Here is a 21,934-nt window from a genome sequence, read left to right as displayed (position 1 = left end):
CATGTAGAATTAAGCAGTGAGCAAAAAACTGTTACACTAATCAAAACTCGATGTATTTATGAAACAATCTTCAGCGTTGTCTCTCCTGTCCGTTTACGCAGCTTTGCACACTCTGGGCGTTCTCCCAGGCAGCGTCATGAGCAGTCTCCTGGGATGCTGCGCCAACAGACTTAAAGGCGTTCTTTATGCTGAATGGACTACACATACCATCTACCTGAAAACACCTGGAGAAGGAGATTTAACTATTTAACTATGTTTGTCCTACAAATACATTTCAAGCATTTAGATTATAAAATCTATAAGATATAAATATTTATTTCAATAAAATATAAATATATAAGATTTATAATGAAAGGGAAAAAAATGTTCATATAAAATATTTTACTTACATAAAACTATCTTTAAGAATCTGAGAACAGTTCCACACAGAAATCTGAAATATTGTCATATACACACATAACCATAAAGCACTGGGCATATAGGCTATTTTCAAATATATTAAATACATATATGTAGGTATCATATATTGGGTACTTGCATACATGCATAATGTATGGAGCATATATTTTAATATATACGCTATATTGACAAAGGTTTTGGGACACTTACAGAAGCTTTTATGACCTCCCACTTAAGAGTATCCAAAGGCATCCACAGCTTTGCAACAGGTTTGGAACTCAGCAGTTATTAATTTGCAGAGCACTGGAGGCTTTTAGGCACTCAGAGAGCCTGTTCTGGAACTTTACATGGTCTGACTCTACATATCTGAGATGCTGTTGTTCCTAAACGCTTTCACTTTTCAATAAAACCACTCACAGCTGATCCTGAAATATCTAGGAGGGAATAAATTCCACCAACTGACTTTATGCAGTGGTGGCATCCTATTCCAGTACCACGCTGTAATTCAGTGAGCTCGAGCCACTTACTCATTAGAACCACTCATTCTTTTACTAATCTGTCACTAAGGCTGAATGCATGCATAAGTGCTTGATTTGATATACTTGTGGGAATGAGACTGAATGAAACACCTGAATTTAATGACATGGTATATATGTACATAAGTAAATATCAATTATAGTGCAGATCTTGGTGGTTATCCGTGGTTCATTTTAAAAGCTGAACTATTGTCCCCAATGTAAAAACTGAACACTGTGTATCTTAAAATCATTTTGTAGCTGAATTCCTCAATGTCTTCAACCCCCTTTCACCATTTTGTCTCAACCTAATGGATTAACTTAAACCTGTAGTGAATCCTGAACTAAAGGCACACCCTATAATTAAGTCTTTATGTTTGGGCGGAATAGTACTGAACGATTTGTTGAGAAAGAAACTGTGAAATGCATCTGTCCATATTTATAGATAATAGTATTACATAAAGTTATCAGAAACATCATTAGCAGGACAATCTGACAAAAGTTTACTATACAGTTTACTATGTATATACTATACAAAAGATACTATACAAATAAAAATACTATACATGCATTCAAGAATTTGTACAATATTGTGAAAAAGGAAGAGAAATCTGAGGGTTCGGAGAGCTTTAAATAGTGTCTCAGTATGACCCATGACACAGCAGGGCAGGTCATCATAATAAAGAGATTCAGTTGACCAGGCTTTCCGTGGTCTTTTCTTCTGGGTCCTAGTTAAGGCTCTCCATCAAAGGGGACTTGGGATCAGAGGGATTTGACCTAGGTCAGGATCTGAGGCACACTCAGCAACGCTCTGGGCAAAGCATGATGTTTTAGTTCGGCATGAAAGGTGACATTGCAGTAAGGATGAAGGCATAACATGAGCATTTCAGTGTGTAAGAATGCACACTGTAATGTACACTGTATCATCACTGTCAGAATGTAACTTTATATCTGAAGAATGGTTACTTTACAAGAGGGCAAAAAAAATCAACACAGTGTAAAGAGCAGCAGGAGTTTCCAAATGATCAAATGTCAAAAAGTGGAAAAACAACAAAAGTGGAGCTACATGGTTTTATTTGAATAGCAATAAATTAATCCACATGTACATTTACCTAGAACTTCAATGGGCACACCTGCACAGCTACTCACTTATGCAGTTATCTAATTAGCCAATAGTATGGTAGCAGTGCAACATAAAATCATGCAGCTCTAGGTCCTGTTAATAGCAGCCATCAGAATGGAGATAAATGTGATTTATGGTTTAAATATTTTTAGAACTGCTGATCTGCTGGTATTTCTTAGCACAACAGACTCTGGATTTTACTTATAATTGTGTAATAAAGAAAAAAACATCCAGTGAGTTTCAGTTCTACAGATGAAAATGCCTTTTTAACGAAAGAGATTAACAGAGAATGACCAGACTGGTTGGAGCTGACTATAGTAAGGCTACAGTAACTCAGATGACCACTCTGTTATCTGTTAGCAGAAAAGCAGCTCAGGATGCTGCAACTGCACTTCTGTCAGTCAAGCACAGAAAGCTGAGGCTGCAGTGAGCCCCGGTATTCAACTTACACTGTAAGCCTGGGAAGTCCACCTAACTTTGAGACAACTTTCTTGCTTGTTGAACAAATTAAAATGTTTACTTAAATATACTTAAGATACTGAACATTGTGTGTTAGAACTCAAATACATAAAGTTAAAATAATTCATAAAATCTTATTGTTTTAATTGAATCATTTGAGTTACCTTAACTCAAAATCTCAGCGGAAGGTGAACAAACTTTTTTATTAACTCATTTAGTTATTCCATTCCTTAACTGACCATTAATAATCTATCAAAAACATTGACCGTAAGATCCTGTGGTTATGCAACTACAGTGAACACTGCAGTACTCAGCCAGCATCCAGTCACACTCAGCAGTGCAGAAAATGGAATCTTGCTCTTCTGAAGTACAACACTGAGGGCAGAAAGTTACATTATGAAAAATGCAAATGTGCACCCAAGAGAAAGTAGCCTGGAGGGAATGACTACATAGGGTTGGTGAATGAGGGTGGAGAGACATACATAATATGCAAATAGATGGTGCCAGGAGCCAATGGGAAAGGTGTTAGTTTTAATCATCAAAGTTACACAGCCAAATATAAAGCACACCCTGAAGGTCATCATATTTCATTGAAACAACTCAACTGAATACATTCACCTTGACTCAAAAAGTTGATCTCACACAAACAAACAGTGTATTGAGTGTATCTCAACTATTGAGTGTATCTCAACTATTCATTGTTCAGTTAGTTTGACTTAGTTTGGCTAAAGTGATCCCAACTTTCTGTAGTAGGTTCATTTATTTTTTTATCATTTCATATTTATTGACCAGTTTTAGACATTTTCTACTTGTTTTGAGTTCACTGTGAATATAGTCGGATGTTCTGTAAATCTATCATACGCACTTATTCATTGTATTTCATTTAATTAAGTAAGTGCAAAACATCATAATTAATGACCAGGTAGTTACCAATATCTGAACAGACTCTAATGGGGACAAGAAATAGCTTCTTTTTAAAAAAAAGAAAAAATGAATTAAACTTCACCAACCAATACTTTACAACTAGGGCAAAGGCCAAACTCTACTCTGTGAACAGAGCAATAGTTTTGATATGACTGCAGATCTGTGTAATAGACCCGTACAATTCGCATGAGTTCATTTCAAAACAAACTGATAATCAATAAAAAAAATCCTGGCAATATTTTATTTATAAAGTCATTTGATGGTCATAGCAGCTGTAGATCTCCAGGGGGTTTAGAACATCTGATTTGGGCTATTTTTGTATCAGAGCTTGACACGAATGCTTCACAACTCTTATGCAAAAGAATTATCAACAAAAGCTGTGAACTGCTTCGTTCATAATATTAGATCACATCTACTCATTCTGAAGGCTTATCTAAAAATCAAAATACAGCCTCCCTGAGAGACATTACCTCAGAGGGAGAATCCATAATATGTTTAAAAATTAACTACGCTCTCTGAAATCCTGCCTGCTTGTTTTAAATGCAGTCATCTCCCCGAGGTTCCATTCTAAAGGCATTTTTTATTCTCTTAGCCTGAGGTGTCTTGAAGCTGTTTCTACTGATACTTAAGTCAATAACCTAAACGTGCAGACACTGAGCGGCCACATAGAAAGCTAAAAAGAATCTTAGACTCCATTCCACTCCTCAGATGACGTTTACACATATGAACTGAGTAACCTGATGAGAGTAGAGCATGTGAAGTGGATCCACTGTGTTAGAAGATTCTGCACTTATTTCCTTAGAACAATGGTTAAATGTGATCTAACACATACAAGCAGGAACCTCACTGCAGCGTCATTTAAGCTGCGGCTTCAGCATAAGCTGCATAATGTAAAGGAGGGGCTCTTGTTAATGGTAACTGCACATTTCCGTGACTGAGGAGCTCCTGTCCCCTGAGTATGCAACTATCAGTATCAGAGAATAATCAAAAAGTAAATATTCATGATCTGATCCTATGCAAACCAACATCTGCTTCCACCATCTGCTTTAGAGACTGTCTCCAGCGCTTTTTTAAAGGATTCCATACAGTGCTCTATACAGTTTACAAATTAATGTGACCTGGAAATCACACATGAAACATTCTCAACTACCAGTGTCTTTAATTAGTGGTTCTTAAGAGCATGAATATCAACTTATGCGATCTAATATCATTAAAAACTACATTTAAAACCTCAAGTTTTTAAATAATTGTAATAAGTGTAATTGTAATAACATGTAAATGCTGTACCACTCACTGCCCCATCCATACAATTCAGTAATTTTTAAGACAGGAATAGTTATTGAAAGTATTTTGGTGTGACAGATGTTTTGACAGATATGGTGATAGGAACCAGGAGTTGTGACACACACCTAGCCATTTTATTTCTATCCAAAACCACCAGTTTACCCACTTGTCCTCTGAGCTTTATATGTAATGTTGGCTACACTGTATGTCCGAACGTTTGTGGACACCCCTTCTAATAAATGCATTTAGTTACTTTTCCATTGCATCACTGTTGACACAGATGTGTAAAAGCACAAATGCAGCTTGTCTAGTCCCTGTAGAGAAGGATTGCCAATATAATAGTACTCTCTGGAGCAGATGAACAGCAATCTATTGGCCCCATGCCTAACGCTAGTAGGGTATGAAGCCCCCCCCCCAGCATTGAGCTGTGAAGCAGTGAAACTGTGCTCTCTACTTTTGGGATGAGCTGGGGAGTTGGGGGTGAGGTGGGGTGGTGAACCAACATCCAACATCCAACATTATTTGACCTCACTGACCCTCTTGGTGCTAAACGTCCTAAACCCTCACAGCAATGTTTCAAAATTGAGTTACTCCAACAAAAGCAGGGCAACCTTTTTTTAAATTCCCTTTAAGTCTCAATACTTTTGTCCATACAGTGTATTAAATAATGATTGGTAGTAATATTTAATCAGCAAAATTCTTATTTAAATGTTTAAACCTTCTAAAATTAGACAGCATCACAAAAGTCACATTTCTAGACAAAAAAAAGAAATGACCTAAGACGTGATACCACCACCTTTATCATTTTTAGAGCATGTGATACAGCTACATTTGCTTTTAGCATCCAAATAGGTTGGATCACTTCTTCTCAGGTGGAAATGCTCAGGTCTCTCATGCTGCCCTTCATGATCAACAGTATCTCTTGAGCAAAGCAGGACATGAAAACAAGTAGCCTGAACGGCCTCAGTTCTGATCCACTTGTCTGTGGGAAAATCACTGCCAGCATGCAAAGTGGGAGGCACGGATTAGATATGCAGCTTTGGGATTTAGATCTTGATCCCAACGAGTTTACTTTGGCTATACATGTGCAAATAAAAGTAAAAAATGATTGATGGCGTTCGCTTTTTCTGTGATGTCTGAGGAATTTCAGGGTTCACTCCAGCTAGAGGTGCACCGAATTCCCAACATGGGTCACATACATTAAGTTCAACACTCCTCCTACATCTGGGAGAATGCCGTAGAGAGTCCTCCTAAAACAGAATTGCTGCAGTGAAAGATTTTCTCTCATTTTCTGACCATTACAACCGAGTCCATCTGATTTTCATTATCTCAAAGCCAACTTCTTCCTCTCTATTCACAATAGGCCTAATCCACAAGCTGACACAGGGGGAAGTACGTTCATCAGAGGGCTGGAATCTTGGAACCAGTTTTCTGTCTTTATGAAGCCTAGTGTTTGAACAAAGTCTCGAGAGGGCTCGGTATTCTCTTGGGTTGAGGCACCAAAGAGAGGCGAAAGCTTTGAAAAAAAGGGGGGTTAGATGTTAGGGGAATCTCCCTTTAAATGTGATCCAACAGTGGGGCACAAGAATGTGAAGAATGCCTAGATCTAAAAAAAGACACTGAACATATTCCTACAGCTTGTCTGGGTGAAGGGATCATTTTTTAGAGAGCAGTTTGTACATAAGAGATGATGATCTAAAGGACATCAGGTTAGGGTGGAACCACCCAAAGAAACCTTACCTTTTTTTGGGGGGTACAGCACTGTGCTAAAGGTTCAGGCTTCCACTCCTGAGAAGTTGGTTCTCAGGAGTAAAAAAAGTCAGAACATTAAATAAGTACAAATGAACACAGGTGCAGTAGTCAGTAGTCAGAACTAAAGTTTCTGAGGTGTTGATTGGAAGAGCACAGGTTTGGTCGTTGACGTCTCTGAACTCCAGTCACTGTATGGGTTTGTTCAGTTCCTCCAGCTGCTCACCCGATTTACTGTAATGACGGATTCAAATGTTGGAGGGTAACTGTAAAAGCAGAGGTTTGGAAATGAAGCACCTTTACGATTAACACCTTCACCTATGTTTATACTCAAGTATTTTTGTATTTAGTCTAATGTTACTTTAACAAACACTTACTGTCCAGACAGACTGATCGATTCTTACAGTACTCTACTGTTTATAATCAATAAAATATTTCAGATAGTTTGTGTGATAAGAAAAAAAAAAAACTCTAGTCAGTCTAAAGAGAGGGCATTCTGTTGGAGAGTTTGGAGAAACATTAAACTACCTGGTTTTCAGCTTTTTGATCATTTCCAATTTTTCACCATAAATGTAAGATCATTTAAAAGAAGTTCATGTCTCATGTCATCAAAACCTCTAAACTAAATCAAGTTCTCTATTGGTAAATATTTCCATTGGTTTATTCATTATGAAATGATGTGACACAATGTAAATGAAAAATTCCAAAATTGGAGAAACAATAATTTTAAGTGACAGTGATGATGTAAATTAAGACAACAGTAAAATTTCAGAAATGGACAATAATCTGATTATAACTGGAACTGATTCTAAGATCCTGAGTAGTTCCTAAACCATAAAGCTGCTAATCTACATCAAAATAAAGACACAGCGTAAAAGCACATGAAGAGGGAATGAACAAACACAAATCTGGCACATTTCTCTCATCCATTCTATTTATTGGTCTCATTTTTTTGTATTAATTCAACTATATACTGCATTGCCTCAAAAATGGACCATTAGTATTTCACAATAAGGACGCACGAATAGAAATATCACTCTGGATGGAATAAACAAAAACGCTCAGACATAACACAATAGGAAATGCCCATTTCAAGCAGATGTGTATTGGACTTGGCCGGCTGCTGCTTGGGTTAAATATAGTAATTTCGTGGAAAAACAAAGCAGCACTACATCGGCTGCTGGCCAATGTGGCCATTTCGGGGTCTCTAATGACCCCAAAGGTCACAATGGGGAGGAAGTAAAAGCAGATCAGAGGGATCATGGGGCCAGCGGGCAGGACAGGCTCCATAAATCTACCTCACTCAGAGGAAACCATCTTTTATTTTCCCATTTCAATTAAAACACAATCACAATCTGCACATTGTGTGCCAGCCCACAGACAAGGGTCAGAATTCAGAAAACGGGTTGAGAGACAGGAAGAGGAGGGGGTTCAATAGTCCACCCTTTTATGTTCAAGTTGCTGAACACACTGAAAATCTTGAAACTGCATATGGCATCTTTTCATTTTCAAAGGATCAATTACGTTCACTTAGCAGAACCCACTGTGGCCCTGAATCTGAAACACTGCTTCAAAACAGACCTCCATCACACCCTAGTGGTGGAATAGAGGAAGATCCACATCTATACATCTATATTTCAGAGCATTCTGTGAAACCACATCTTGATAGATAGATTTAAAAGAGGTTAATACTCTCAGGTCATCAAAACCTCTAAACTGAATCAAGTTCAGAGATTGTATTGTTGCTGTCACGCAAAAACCTTAAATCTCCAAAACTTCTAGATTTCCAGGCATCCTGTGAAACCACATGTTAATAGATAGTAACTTAGATTTCTTTTTATACAGATGTGGGCAAAGTCTTTTTCATTCTAAGTCATGTGACCAAAATAAAACTGAACATATTTCCTCCATACAAACAAAGAAAAAAAAGAAGTGGCAACAAATATTCTTGATTTTTCAACCAGTTTATCACAAATAAACATTTTCTGTAGCTGCTTCTAAGACTTGTGTTATTAGTCTGGAGGAAGTTTGGACCATTCTTCTTCTTCATTTCTCACCATTGACATGATTTTGCAAACAGGCAACTGATTAAAGGATCAATTAAGTTCACTTAGCAGAACTCACTGTGGCATTGCAATGAAACACTGCTTCAAAACAAACTTCTGGAGGGAGTTTGGACCATTCTTCTTCTTCCCTACAAATGCTTTTAAATTCTTTACCAGTTTTTGGGATGTCTTATAGTGCACAGTCCTCTTCAGATCATGTCACAGCATCTCAACAGGGTTAAGGCCAGACTCTGACTAGGCCATTCCAAATGGCTATTAGAAGGGGTAGAAATGAATGGTATTAATGAAGGTACCAATTAATCTGGCTTGGAAAATGTTAGTCCACTGGTTAGATGAGGACACATATTTACACAGTCCATTCAAATAACTGTAACTTATACTGTATGTAGTGTTCTCAGCTAGGAGAAATGAAGATGAATTTAGTAACAATTCAATGTATGTTTTTATTTGTTAATTGGACATACATTTAAACTTTAGTAATCTAGAAATATACAGCAAGAAGAAAGTTTTACCTGCATTACATACACATATTTTTTTGCATGCCACATTCCTCTCCTGAAGTACTCCCACATATGGCCGGTGTCCAATGAAAAACATGGTGAATTTTTAGGAGATGGAAAAAACCTTTTTAACACTCAATTAAAGTCAATGTAAAAATATTCTATTCCAAGTTCATTTAGAGAATTTCTATTGGTCCATTCATTCAGAATTCTTCACACAGTGTACAGAGTAGCTACAGGGTTCAAACGATGGAGAAAACTAAAATTGGACAAAAATGGAGATGCATGTTTTTCATTGGACAGCAGCAATATGACATATATATATTCTTTTTTATAAAATCTGAATATTACCTAAAGGTGAACTGAAAAAAAAAATGCAGACATTTCCTATACAACCAGTTCATTCAAAATACCATTATAGAAATATTAATCTGGTCATTGCATCTCAGTATAAAACGTTCATCACTTTTTTAGGCAACATGAGCTCATAGTCAGTGCTTTCAGTTTAACCAATACATTATAAGATGGTAAAGTGCAAGTATAAAAATAAATGTAAAGTATTAATGTGTTCCCATTATATACAGTATGTCTTTAGCCAGAAGCACAGTAATTTATTCACAGTATGTTCTACAACATTTAATTTTTTCCTATGAAGATGTATGGAATGCCAAGCTACTTAATGCTAATCAACCGAACACAGGTTTAAAGAGAGAGAGACTAGGTGAAGTTGAAGTTGCCAAAAGTGAACGCCAGTATGAAAACAAATACAGTTAACATTAACAGCTATAACACCAAAAGAAATTAGACTGCAGATTCAGCGCTTATGTAACATACTGGGTATACAGTCAAAGGAGTGGCAAAACTGTAATTTGTCAATCAGACTATGAGAAAAGTTAAGACTCTGGCTGTATGCCAAGTGCAACTGGGCCATTAATGGTGAATCCAACAAAGAAGGACACTTTGGCGCCCTCTTCTCCACACAACTGACTTTTGAACACTGGAGAAACGTGAACTTTCACGTTTTCATTCGAAGTGTCGGCTATAATGACATGCCTACCAATTGTTCCAGTGACTTTGCGGAGGATATTTCGGACTTTCTCATTCCTCCATATCTTTCCGTTTTGCATGCTCTGTTCTGATCCCACACATTTGTCGATTTCCTTTTGCGTGATCAGGCGTTGATAACCTGTCTTCCTCCCCAAGTATAAATGAATGACTGCTCTCTTGCCATTGCAAGCTGGCTTCATCTCATTTGAGAAAGAATTTCTCAGCTGTGATACGTAACTTCCCAACTTATCACTCAAATTCCCACCTGACAAGACAGAGATAGTCTCTGGCCACAGCATCACCACTGAAATGAAATGCAACGGCAAGCTTTCATTGAGGGGGGTGGGAAGTTTAAGTGTGTCACTGAGTAGTTGAAAAATCTTCATGTAGGGCTGGAGGAGCTGAGATTCAGGTCGAACCTGACTGAGAACGATATTCGCATAGATGAAGTTGACAGTGTCCTTGAAGTGCCCATCATCTCGTGGGCCGGTGTTCTTGAAAATGAAATTATAATGCTTGACGATTTGTTCTATGTGCTCTGAAGAGACTTCGCGAGACAGACACTCCAGCAGACCACTGTAAGAATCAGCCTTTTTCTTCTCCAGATACTGACGAGCTTTGTCGACCTTGAGCATGTTGCTTAACATCTTGTTTCTCAACAGTTCCTTTGCATCTGATGTGCAAAACAGGATGGCATATTGACGAAAGCACCTTAGGACCTCCTGTCGTGTCCTCAACTCTCGATTGTCTTTCTGGGAAAAAAATGAGCCCAAGTTGACAAAATAATTGTCAAGAAAGTCAAAGTGCTTTTTCATGTTGTCTTTGAGGTTGTAAAGAAGGTCTTCAAATTCCTGCAGAAAATGGTAATATGATGCATGCTTTTGTCTCTTGGGATCATTTGTTGCCATGTCTTGTATTTTCATCTTACCCGAGAGAACCTGAGTAAGAATATGATGACGGAGTTCATCTTTAGAAAAAACAGGGATCTTTTCCAGTATGTCAATCACTGTAACGGCAATCTGAATCTCGCCAAGGCGGCCAGCAGTATTGTACGGGCTAAAATCTTTTTTCCCTTTAAACCGAACATCAACTTCCTTTCTTGCAATTTCCTGTGTTTCCCTGAAAGCCTCAGTGGCAGAGAGAGCCATTTTGAGATATTCTTTCAACTTGTCCGCTTTAACTGGATTGTCGCGGTCATTGCTGATGGCGTCTTTTAACTCATGTTTGATCACCTGTGCAGATGTATCGCAAATGTAGGAGTTATCCCTTTGGAGTTCTCTAGCCTTCTTTGCCCAGTCCTTTGCCTCTCTAAAGTCTTTCTTCTGCAGATAATGGTATCTAGAAAGAAGCTGAGATATCACTGCATTTTTTTCGAAGCGCTTCGCAGCATTGAGCAAGACATTTTCCTCAAACCCGGGCGTCTCCTTTGCAATTGCTTGGATAAGTGGTGAAAACTTACAGTCTTCCTGGAGATTCTCAGCCGAGTAATTCCTCCTCACTAGCATGTTGTGAACATCCTGCACAAGTTTTTCCTTTCCTTGAATGCATTCATAAAACAAGTCTGTTGTGAGAAGGAAGTCAGTGATCTTTGCTTTGGACACGCTGAAAGTAGTCGTCAGTTCTTCCAAACAATGCTCTGCCATGCTGGGATGGATTACTCGCACAGCCTCAAACACCACACTGGACTCTACTGTGCACCGTGTCAAAAGTGCAGAAAACTTCCCAAATTCGTCTTCCACTTTGCAGGATTCAGAATCTGGCCTTGTTGACAGACCAAGAAATTCCTCACACACAGAGACTGATAACTTTGCACTCCTACAGTAGCAATCCAAGAGCACTAGGACTGCAATGAGCTGAGCCTGTTTATACTTAAAATTGAAGCCCTTCAGTGTATTTTTCACGACCCCCTGTATGTACTCCGGTGAAAAGTCTTTCTTCAGGATCATGAAACCATAGAATGTTTCAGCATTCTTGTAGATCTTTTCAATTTCCTTCAGCTTATTCTCAAACAATCTCCGCTCCATCTCAGAGAGTCTGTTACCGATGAAAACAGTGTCATCTGTTGCTTCAGTCTGCGCTCGTGATTCAGCCCTCATGCAGTTCAGCAGAATGACTTGGGGAGACTTGGAAGTCGCATTTCTCTTCAGACATTCTTTTTCAATGTGCTGCTGGAGATCATTAACAGCATCAATGTCTTCAAAGTCATCGATCATAAGTAAAACGGGAAGCCGGGATTGCTGTTCAGTTGCCTCGTATGTCAACAAAGTAACAACCTGCTGGGCCACATCACTGAAATCTGTTCTGCCCATCAGCACAGCACAACGAAACTTCTCCTTCAGTGTCCACAAGACATGCATGGCTAGAGTCGTTCCTCCACAGCCAGGAGTATGGAGTATGTTGAAGCGAACGCAAGCTTGTCTGAGGGAGCACATGTCTGGAATAATAGTATCAGTGATGTAGTCAAACTTGTCTCGTTTGATGAAAGGTGTTGATCCTGGCTGCTCTGAGAAGTAGAAGTTCCACCAGGACACCTTCCCGCCCTTATAAAAACTTTCCTCCAGTTGCAACTTGTCCTCATTTCCTCCCTCGCATTGGTTTACACACAAAATACTCAGTGTACTCAAGCTGCCCTCCACTTTCTTTGACAACAGAACTTTACCGCCACCACCAGGCAGGAATCGGCTTGATTTGCGATTTTCTGACCACAGACTGAGGACAGTGCCATTAATTTCAGCAAAACTGAGCTCATAGATGCATCTTCTAGAAATGTCGACTCGATATCGTGCCTCAATGAGTTCCTTCCAGTACATGTATGAGTTTTCATTAACACAGATGCATAAGATTTGGTCGGTGCCTTTCAGCTCCTGCAAAAACATACTGAAGGTCTCAAGCATCGGATCTCTGTCAGCAACATCGCTCAACAGCATGAATATGATGAGAAACTTCTTGTATGGTAACACATCCTTTCGACAAAGGAAGGACACAACATCACGAACCGAGGAACCTTTCTCTGTTAACCAATTATCCACATCAGAGGGCTTCTCATCCATTATTCCTCCATTACAGAAAACCCAGCTTGTAGTTCTGGTCAGCTTTAGCTTACTTGCAATTTCCTCCACTGCCTCTGTGATTTTATACTGAGAAGGCAAATGATCGTTAACGTTTCTCTCTTCGAATAACTTATTCAAGCCTGTCTCGGCAGATTCTGGATCAAAGTCCAAAACAGCTGTCAGGTTCATGTCCAGGAGAAAAGCAAGCGATTCTTTCTGAACTGGATGAGATTTGTTGGTGACCAGCACGTATCGTTCAAAGTGAGACTTGTCCAAAGACTGAGAGCCTCCTGTTAGCATCTCACAGAGCTTAGAACCCTGCACACTATTCTTAACCACAGTGAGGTGCTTTGCCTCAGCTTCTTTTCTCATCTGGCTCAGCTGCACTACCTTTTCAACATAACCGGTGTACTCCTTGGTGGAGGAAACCTGGGCAAGAAGATTCCTGCTGCTGCTATTGTCTCGGATGTAAAATAACTTTGCACTGCCCTTCTCCTCGGTCATCAAATCCCCACTTTTAAATCGTTTTCTTGTTTTCTTTGTGTCTTGGCTATAAACGTGAAAGACGTTGTCTTGGCAAACCAAAAACGATGGCTCTATGTCTACCTCTATGACATACTTTCCTGAGAATGTCATGTCAGCTTCAAGAACCTCAACAAACCTAGGAGGTTTAACACATTTTTTGGCCACATCAATGTGCTTATGTTCAAACCTCTCAATCACATTCGCCAACTTCTTAACATAGGCTTCTTTGTCTTCGATACTAGCCCCCAAAATTTGCCCATGACTGAAGTCTGGCCTGTCTCCAACTCCGAAATGAATAGTACCGTTAGTACGACTGTTCATGCAGGCGGCAGCAAATCTGATGACTTCCTCTGTGAACTTCTGCAGCTTTTCCTCTGTTGCTACATTTTGAAAATTGACAAATGCTTTGTACTCATGACATGGTTCTATCAGGTCTAGAGCGCCGGTTTCTGTAACATCTAGGATGCTGTTTTCTTTATATCTGTAGGCAGCATGAAACTGATTGAAAGGGTAGGGCTTGCAGGATTTCCCGGAGCGGTTTTCAGGGCTGCTTGACTGTTGTTCTTTTAATTTAAGAAGCTCATTTCTCTTGTGAATGATCAGTTTTGCTGGACCCAGCTTAATGCCTGCTTCCAGAAGGTCAGACTTTTCCAGTATTAAGAGACTAGGTCCATTAATATCCTGGTCATACAATGTATTTGCACATTCATCATCCACATCTGTTAACCTGAGAATCCAGTCTCTCACATGGGTTTTGTCCCAATCCTTAATCTCTGCCGGAAGTTCAGATGAATATGGCACTTGATTTCCATCACTCTGAAAACACAACCAAAGAATGTTGTTAGATTCATGGCAAGATTCAATGAAAGACACTGATCATATTGTGAGCGATCATCTATCTGAAAGTCACTACAGTGTAAAGGAATATGAGGTTGGTTGTCACACTTTCCTGGTGCTCTACTTTCAAGGAGATCCTTCACAAAGGACCACTGTGTGATCATTTCACTGGTATAATGAGAGATTGTCTTGCATTAGTGTCAACCAACCTCATGGTAGAGCTGTCACACAGCACGTGGTTAGTTTCTTAATGGCAACACATATTACCTATACATAAATGACTATACCAAAGTCAAATAAACTTCTACATCAGCGTAATTAGTGCTTCATGTCTGCTTTTACTTTACATTTTTCGCAGGCATAATAATTCCCATCTCATTTGCCTTACTGTACCAAACCTACCTCTGCCAGACCAAGGTTCATTCAGGATTGTTGCAAATTTATGGATAACCAAATATGGCCATATAGAGCAGCTGCTTTTAACTGCTGATAAACCAGCCAGAATAATGAAGCACACTGTCGAATAGACAGCATCCTGCTGACACTGCCATCAGACGTGTGAAATGCAACTACAGAAGTACGGTACCTCCAAAATCCCTCCTTCAGCCATCCTGTTAACAAACAGCGGGGGTACGCCTCATCCAGCCGGAGTGAAAAAATAAAGTCAAACAGGCCAGTCCTAGAAAGAAAGCAACATGCATTTATTAACACAGAACCATTGGAAAACGCATTTATTCACTTTATTAGTGGAGTGTAATGTGGATCAACTCACAGGTTGGAGTGAATTAACTAACTGTCCTCTTCAATCTGCAGCTCTGCTCCTGTTTCAAAGCAAATGTCTGGATTTGAATAGGAGCCATTTCAGCACACTGATGCCAGGAACACAACCCACTGGCTCTGAATCCTAATAAACCGCACACTGCAGAAAACAGACAAACGTTTGCAAATTAGTAACTGAAGGGTTTAAAAAGACATTTCACAGCTCTGCATTTAAGAGAAGTAGGAGAAGTGGTCCAGTTCAGGAACACATACAATGAAGCATTCGGGACCGGTAACAAGACAGCTAGCTATCTAGTGGCTAACGATACAGCCGTTCAGCTCGCCCTTACACTGATGCTCCCATCCATCAAAAGACAGCTAGCTATATTAACAATATCATAACATGTATAAGCATAGTGCTTTATATATTTATATATATATATATACATATATCTGTTTCACTGAAGACACGCTAACTACTTGCCTTAAACCAGAGAAGCCAGAGCTCTCGAAGAACCACCAAACGAGAGTCTCCACTTCCCCTTTCTCCACAGATGCTGAGGCGGAAGCACTTTCTCCTTTTCTCTGTTTATATCGAAATAAAGGTCTGCTCTTCTCGGAACTGTGGCGCAGGTTAAAACACAGACGGCTGAAGATACTTGAGCCCAAGTGAAGACGCGGTGTTTACCGCGACGCCCCTGCAGGCGCTGCAGGTAGGTTTCGATTCTCCTGCAGAGAAAACAGAAGCGAAAGAAGACGAGTCTCTTCCTGAAGAGATGAACAGCAGGGCTAAAGCTAAGAATCAGAATCAGAATCAGAATCTCTTTATTTCACCAAGTATGTTACCCATACAAGGAATTTGTCTTGGTGAGAGCAACACGTATGACAAGTAACAAAGAAACACAGAACACAGTCTTAAACTAAAGGAAAATTACACTAAACAATAAATAGGGTAGGGGATAAATTAAAAAAAAGTAGAAAGTACTAAAGGTAATAAAGGTAATAAAGAGCTGAAAGATGTATTTACAGAAAAGAAAAGAACATCTGTACAGGTGTGCAAATAGTCATAGTGCAAAATAGGCAGAGTGCAAATAACTGTTCAGGCAACACAGGCAACACAGACCTCACCCACATAGCAAGTCTCCATCCTGTGAACATTTTCCATTTTACAGCTCTTCAAAAATATCCTACTTTAAGCTGAATTCAGTTAAATACATTAAAAAAAAAAATCTGAGTGAAGCCATTCAACACTGGTTCCTGTTGGTTTTGTACTGGTGTGTAATGGTATTTTGCCATTCTAAGGGTTCTAGACACATCTGTAGAAAAATCAAATAAACCAAGAAAAGAAAGAAAAGACATGGACCAGCAGAACAGTAAAACTTTAGTGCTAAATAAGTGTCTGTGTATGTTGACTACTATTACAGTATATTAATTACATCTTTGTTTGGCAGTAATATCACTGCACATCTGGCATCGACACTAATCTTAGTGCAGGACAGTTCACAGGCTACCAAATATTAGGAACTGAAGGTAATGACAGCAGAGTATGACAAAACTAACCCAGTAAAACCTCCTCCTCCTTTTGTTAAAGCCGCCTCCCTCTCTTATCTAGCCCAGCCCGGGCTATCAGCAGAGCACTGGGATTGGGACTGTTTACTAAATACATGGCTGTAAACTGCAGTACGAGCATTTCCTGGATCAACAAGTTGAGCAAGTCTCTCACAGAAAACCACCCAGGTTTCACTCTTCGAGAAATGCAATGCCCCCAAGCTGAAAAGGAGGTTTTCATTGGTTGGGGTGCAGAGGATAATTCAGTTTTCCTCAGATGTAGCAGAGGAAAGCAGAGCAGGGTTTCTCAGTTAGCCGGATATCTGAAGACCAAAGTGGAGGATCATCCAGTAGGAACGCCCCTTAGCTATTTTTCTGTTGGGCGGACTTGACTTTGGGCTTAAGTTATCTGCATAAACTGACCGATCCTGCTTTGTGGTATACCCCTCAGCTCCATCACACTACTACCAGCATCATGCTTCACAGTCGGTATCTGACTTTAAAAGCAGTATCAGGTTTTCTGTCTATATACACTATTACACTATTAAAACTACAGATGCTACAGAGGGTTCTTGGAGCGATGCCGTAGAAGAACTACTGTTGATTTTACCGAAGAACCGTGGCCCTCATCCACCAGTATCTGCCTATGAATTTTCTTAAATTGTATTCTTGAGAAAGGTCATGGTTTATCAAGTGCAGAAACCCCAATATAAACACCACCATTCAGCCCTATTGCATTAGAGTTGGATCCAAAGGCTGCGAGAAGGTAGCTCTATAGAAATAGGCTTGGTAACCACTGAAATACACCGATTAGCCATACATTTAAAACCACTGACAGGGGAGGTGAATAACATGACCATGGTTACAATGGTCACAATCTGTCAAGGTGAACAGTCAGTTCCTAAAGGAGAAGTGTTCAAAGCAGGAAAAATGGGCAACCACTGTGTACCACTTTGAGGAGGACCAAATTGTGATGGTTAGATGGTCTTGTGGGGCGTTTCTGCAATGCAGTGGCCAGTGCCTACCAAAAGTGGTCCAAGGAAGGACAACTGGTCAACTGGCGACAGGGTCATGGGTGGCCAAGGCTCACTGATGCGATTCATGGAGGCTTGTACCTTGTAAAGAGCTATTCAAATATTGAAATGTACATATATTATTTAATTTGTCTTTATTAAAGACCCAGACTGAAGGGTTTACACACACATACATGCTTATTTTTTTTCTTTTTTGGTAAATTTAATAAATAACAACATATCATTGGCTGGAATGCTCCTGTAACACAGTTAGAAAGATGCAGTATGTAGTAAATCGAGTCTACAAATATTTATTATTTTACATATTTCTCATTTTCTATAATCTTTTTTTTTCAGTTCTGGCAAACAGAGGCCACACTTTCTTTAGTATCACACAAGTCCGTGGGCAAGAAGACGAGGACAGATAGAAGTCAACATTCTGGTCAACATGTCTTTCTCAGTAGATTCACTGTCTCAGTCCCACACACTTACACACACGCATGCATGAATGGACAAATGTAGTGCCTCATAACAACAGAAGCTATGTTGTGTGACTGCATCTGAAACCCTGACCTTATGAACCTACAGAGGAATTGGCTGGTAGAATAGGTTTAATTGACACACATTCACACACACAGGTCCTAGCTCATGACTACAGAGGAGCTGTGAGCACAATGTTTTGTTAATGAGCTCCACCCACAAGGCCTAATGCTTTACAACCAACGTGTTGCTTATAAAGCATTGGTTATAAAATAAAAAATATAGATATATATATTTTAATGTTCATTTTTTGAGTAATTTCTGCTTTGTATTGTTTTTAGGGGGAATAGGGAATCCCAGATTCCCTAACAATTTACTTATCTGTTCATATGTGGAAGCCACTAAAGGTTTGGTGATATGAGTCAGGGCTGAATAGGATGTATACTGATCAGCCGTAACATTAATACCACTGACAGGTGAAGTGGCAAAAGATTCATAGACAGCTAAGGCTATTTGATGCAATACCTCTCAACTTACAGGGCTGAAAGGATCTACTGCTAACGTCTTGGTGCCAGATACCACAGGATGCCTGCAGAGGTCTTAAGGAGTCTCGGATGCCTCGAATGGTCAAATCTGTTCAGGCAGGGGGTCTACTAAATATTAGGCAGGTGGTGTTAATGTTATGGCCGTCACAAATGACGTGACGTTTTTAATTCTGTTTATTCCTAGATGCTTTTCTGAATTCTGTACAGCATCCTAAACCAGGTGAAAAGGTGTAATCATATCTGTTAATCCTAACTGTAACAAGTAGAACAGGTAGTTTAGGTAAATCTGTTAACCCCTGCACAAGGCTGTGGCATTCAGCATACAGCATTCTGTTCCACTTAAGAGGCTGCGTCCAAAAACTTTTGCTACTCCTCCTCTCCTTCTGCTCCTCTCCTCGATTCCTCCACCTTATTCCTCCTTAGGAGAGGAGCAGTAGGAATGGATGGAAGGAGCAGTTATCAGCTAAGCCCTTTTAGATATGACGTTGACTACTGATGAACTCAGCCAATCACAACACTCGCTTAAGCACACCCCTAGGACTGCCCAGCTGACACAATTTTGCCCATTTATTATAATAATGAATTAAACTCCTGCTTATTGCATGGATACAGTGAACAGTATAAGCTAAGTATAATTGTGTGCTGCTTTCTCTGTTTCCTGGGTCTCTGGGCGTGCAGCAGTGATGCCCCTCCTAAATCTTTAACAGACTTCCTGGGATCCTCTCATGTCTCCTCCACTGGAAGTCGCTTAGAGGGCAGTTTTAAGCGGCTTCTTTCCGGGTCACTGTGGAGAGGAGGAGGAGGAGAAGGAGGAGGAGGAAAAGCTGCAGCTTCTGGGGTTTCTGGACGCAGCCGGTGTGTGGCGGCGAGGAGGCGGGAGAGAGCCGTGTGCGGGCCACCCTGCACCGTCCTGAAGCTGTTCACCTGGGCAGCCACATAAAAGGACCTGTTCAGGCCTACGCAGGGGGTTAACGAGGAGAGAATGAGGACTGAGCTGCCCGATATTAGTACCCAGTCCCTACTAGGTCCTTTCTGGTTTCCTGAGGTTGTTTGGGCAGGCGGAGGGTGAGAGAAATGATGCTTGGTGAGTCACTTGAGCCCTGTGTGGGTGTCGTCTCTGAGCCTTGCTGCCTACCAGGTCACGGTGGCCACAAGTGATGCAAGATAATAAAATGGCAGCTAATGCTTTGGTAAAGTTGTTTATAACACAGACCTCAGAGAAAGGAAACTGGTCACTTATTTGTATTATTTGAGTTTTTATTATTCTTAGAGGATTTGGTTCACTTCTGTGGGTTTAAGTTGGATTTCCATTCAGTTCTGTTTTCCAGTGGCTAGTGATGTAGCTATTGTGACTGTGTAAACATTAGTCCAGCTATTATACCTGCAGTACAACAGAGGATTATAAAAAATACAACATATAATTAAATACATATAAAATTAAATTATTTGGTGCAATTTATTTCTCAGGTAATCAAAGCTGGACCTTGAATCCAGCTTCTAGTTCTGGATTTAGTTTTTGCTGGAACAGTCAAATGTCATTCATTGGCCACGTAGTGTCACACCTAACCAAGGATTACGAAGCCTGTGACTGGAGACTGGATTCAAGGTCCTGATTTTCAGATTTCTGCATTAATGCATTAAGTTGACTTCTGAAGTATGATCCAAAAAAATGGTCCATCTGAGTATAATGTTTTAGTTGAGTTGATAAACTTATTTCATCTCAATATAAAAAAGCACCTGGATTTAAATGTTTTCCAATCATGCATACTTTTCAAAGTTGTTTTAGAAATACAGCTTTGCTTGACAGAAAACAAATGACACAAACATGTTATATTTATTGAGCAAATTGATCTTAAACCCCCCCCCCCCAGTAACTGCTGCCAAATGTTCCCGGAAGCAGGTAATCAATCATTCACAACAGGTTGGAGTAATTTTGGTCCATTCCTCTTACTGCTTTAACTCTGATGGGGAGCTTCCGTGCCTGAACTGCTCTTTTCAGGTCCCTTCACCCTTTTCGATCTGGACTTGGCCCTTCCAACATGCTGATTTTCTACAACTCACCAATGCATCAATGATTGCAAGCCACCCTGGACCTAAAGCAGCAAAGCAGCCTCAAATAAAACTGCACCTGCATGCCTGACCATAGGGATTGGGTTCTCATGTTGGACTGCAAGGAATTATTAGCCATGTTTTCTAGTGATGATGGTTCAGTGGCTAGAGCTATGGGGTATAAATGACAGGGTTATGGTTCGACACCCAGGGTTGGCTAAGCTTTGTTACTGTGTGTTTACTGCACAGATGGGTTAAAGGTGGAGGACAACACACATAATGAATGCCATGAAAATTGCCCTGATTAAGAGTTAAGATTAGAGAGCGCTACACCTGAAACATGCAATAAAGCATGCTTGCTATAACTTGCTATAAGTTCTTGCTATAACGGTGACCTTTACTCAGTCATTAGTATGCCTTGATATGAAAGTGCTCAACTAACAACGTTTATACACTGGAGATGTGTGGACTATTAATTCTTAATAATGTGGTAGAGACAGTTACTTTAACAGAAGCACAAGCAGGTATCCCAGTGTTTTGGTCCATATGATATAACCCATGTTTCAGCCTGGCCTGAATTTACATGCACATAATATTTTACAAAAGATATGACCACATAGGACTTTTTTTTATATACACTCTGCACCCCTTACTGTAGCCTGCTAAGTGGCTGATTCTTGTTCTTTAACATAATCCATCAAGTCCACCAGGATGCTCTTATGTTATTCATAGGATGCATTGCAATGTAGTTTGGCCTGTTAGTACATGCACCTTGGCATGCTCTCCACATTGCTGCTGGTGTAATGTCTCCCTCTGCTGGCCTCAGTGGGGAGCTCATGAATAGGTCATGTGCTCCAGCGTTCAGGGGCTAAGTTCCACCCTTCACCTGAGGCTCACCTCCAGCACACAGGTGGTGATAGTGTATACAGATCACACAATAATGTTTTAAGGCCATAAGATGATGATAAATTGAATCCACAAGCTAATTTATCTTTGTTCAAATGTATTCTTTTCTGGCCTCAGTTTATTATCCTGTGTCCTAAATGTATTTTGTGGCGTCAT

At 39.9% G+C, this 21,934-nt stretch overlaps 1 protein-coding gene across 1 annotated transcript; it reads right to left on the bottom strand.

The window, feature by feature from the left end:
• Positions 1–8,948: 8,948 nt before the first annotated feature.
• On the bottom strand, positions 8,949–15,964 carry LOC140561161 (sterile alpha motif domain-containing protein 9-like). Its single transcript, XM_072686137.1, has 4 exons — positions 15,722–15,964; positions 15,251–15,397; positions 15,065–15,157; positions 8,949–14,457 (listed from the first exon to the last, which is right to left on the bottom strand). The coding sequence occupies exons 3-4, from the start codon at positions 15,086–15,088 to the stop codon at positions 9,913–9,915; spliced, it is 4,569 nt and encodes a 1,522-aa protein (XP_072542238.1). The 5' UTR covers positions 15,089–15,157; positions 15,251–15,397; positions 15,722–15,964; the 3' UTR covers positions 8,949–9,912.
• Positions 15,965–21,934: the final 5,970 nt, after the last annotated feature.

The sequence above is a fragment of the Salminus brasiliensis genome, chromosome 8 (assembly GCF_030463535.1).
Source record: "Salminus brasiliensis chromosome 8, fSalBra1.hap2, whole genome shotgun sequence".
In the NCBI taxonomy this organism is placed as follows: domain Eukaryota; kingdom Metazoa; phylum Chordata; class Actinopteri; order Characiformes; family Bryconidae; genus Salminus; species Salminus brasiliensis.
This window is presented reverse-complemented; position numbering and strand designations above follow the sequence as displayed.

Coding starts and splice junctions, on each gene's coding strand:
- LOC140561161 (XM_072686137.1), bottom strand. CDS start 15,088: ATGGCTGAAGGAGGGATTTTGGAG. Junction 14,458..15,064: donor CTGAAGGAGGGATTTTGGAG/GTACCGTACTTC, acceptor TTGTGTTTTCAG/AGTGATGGAAATCAAGTGCC.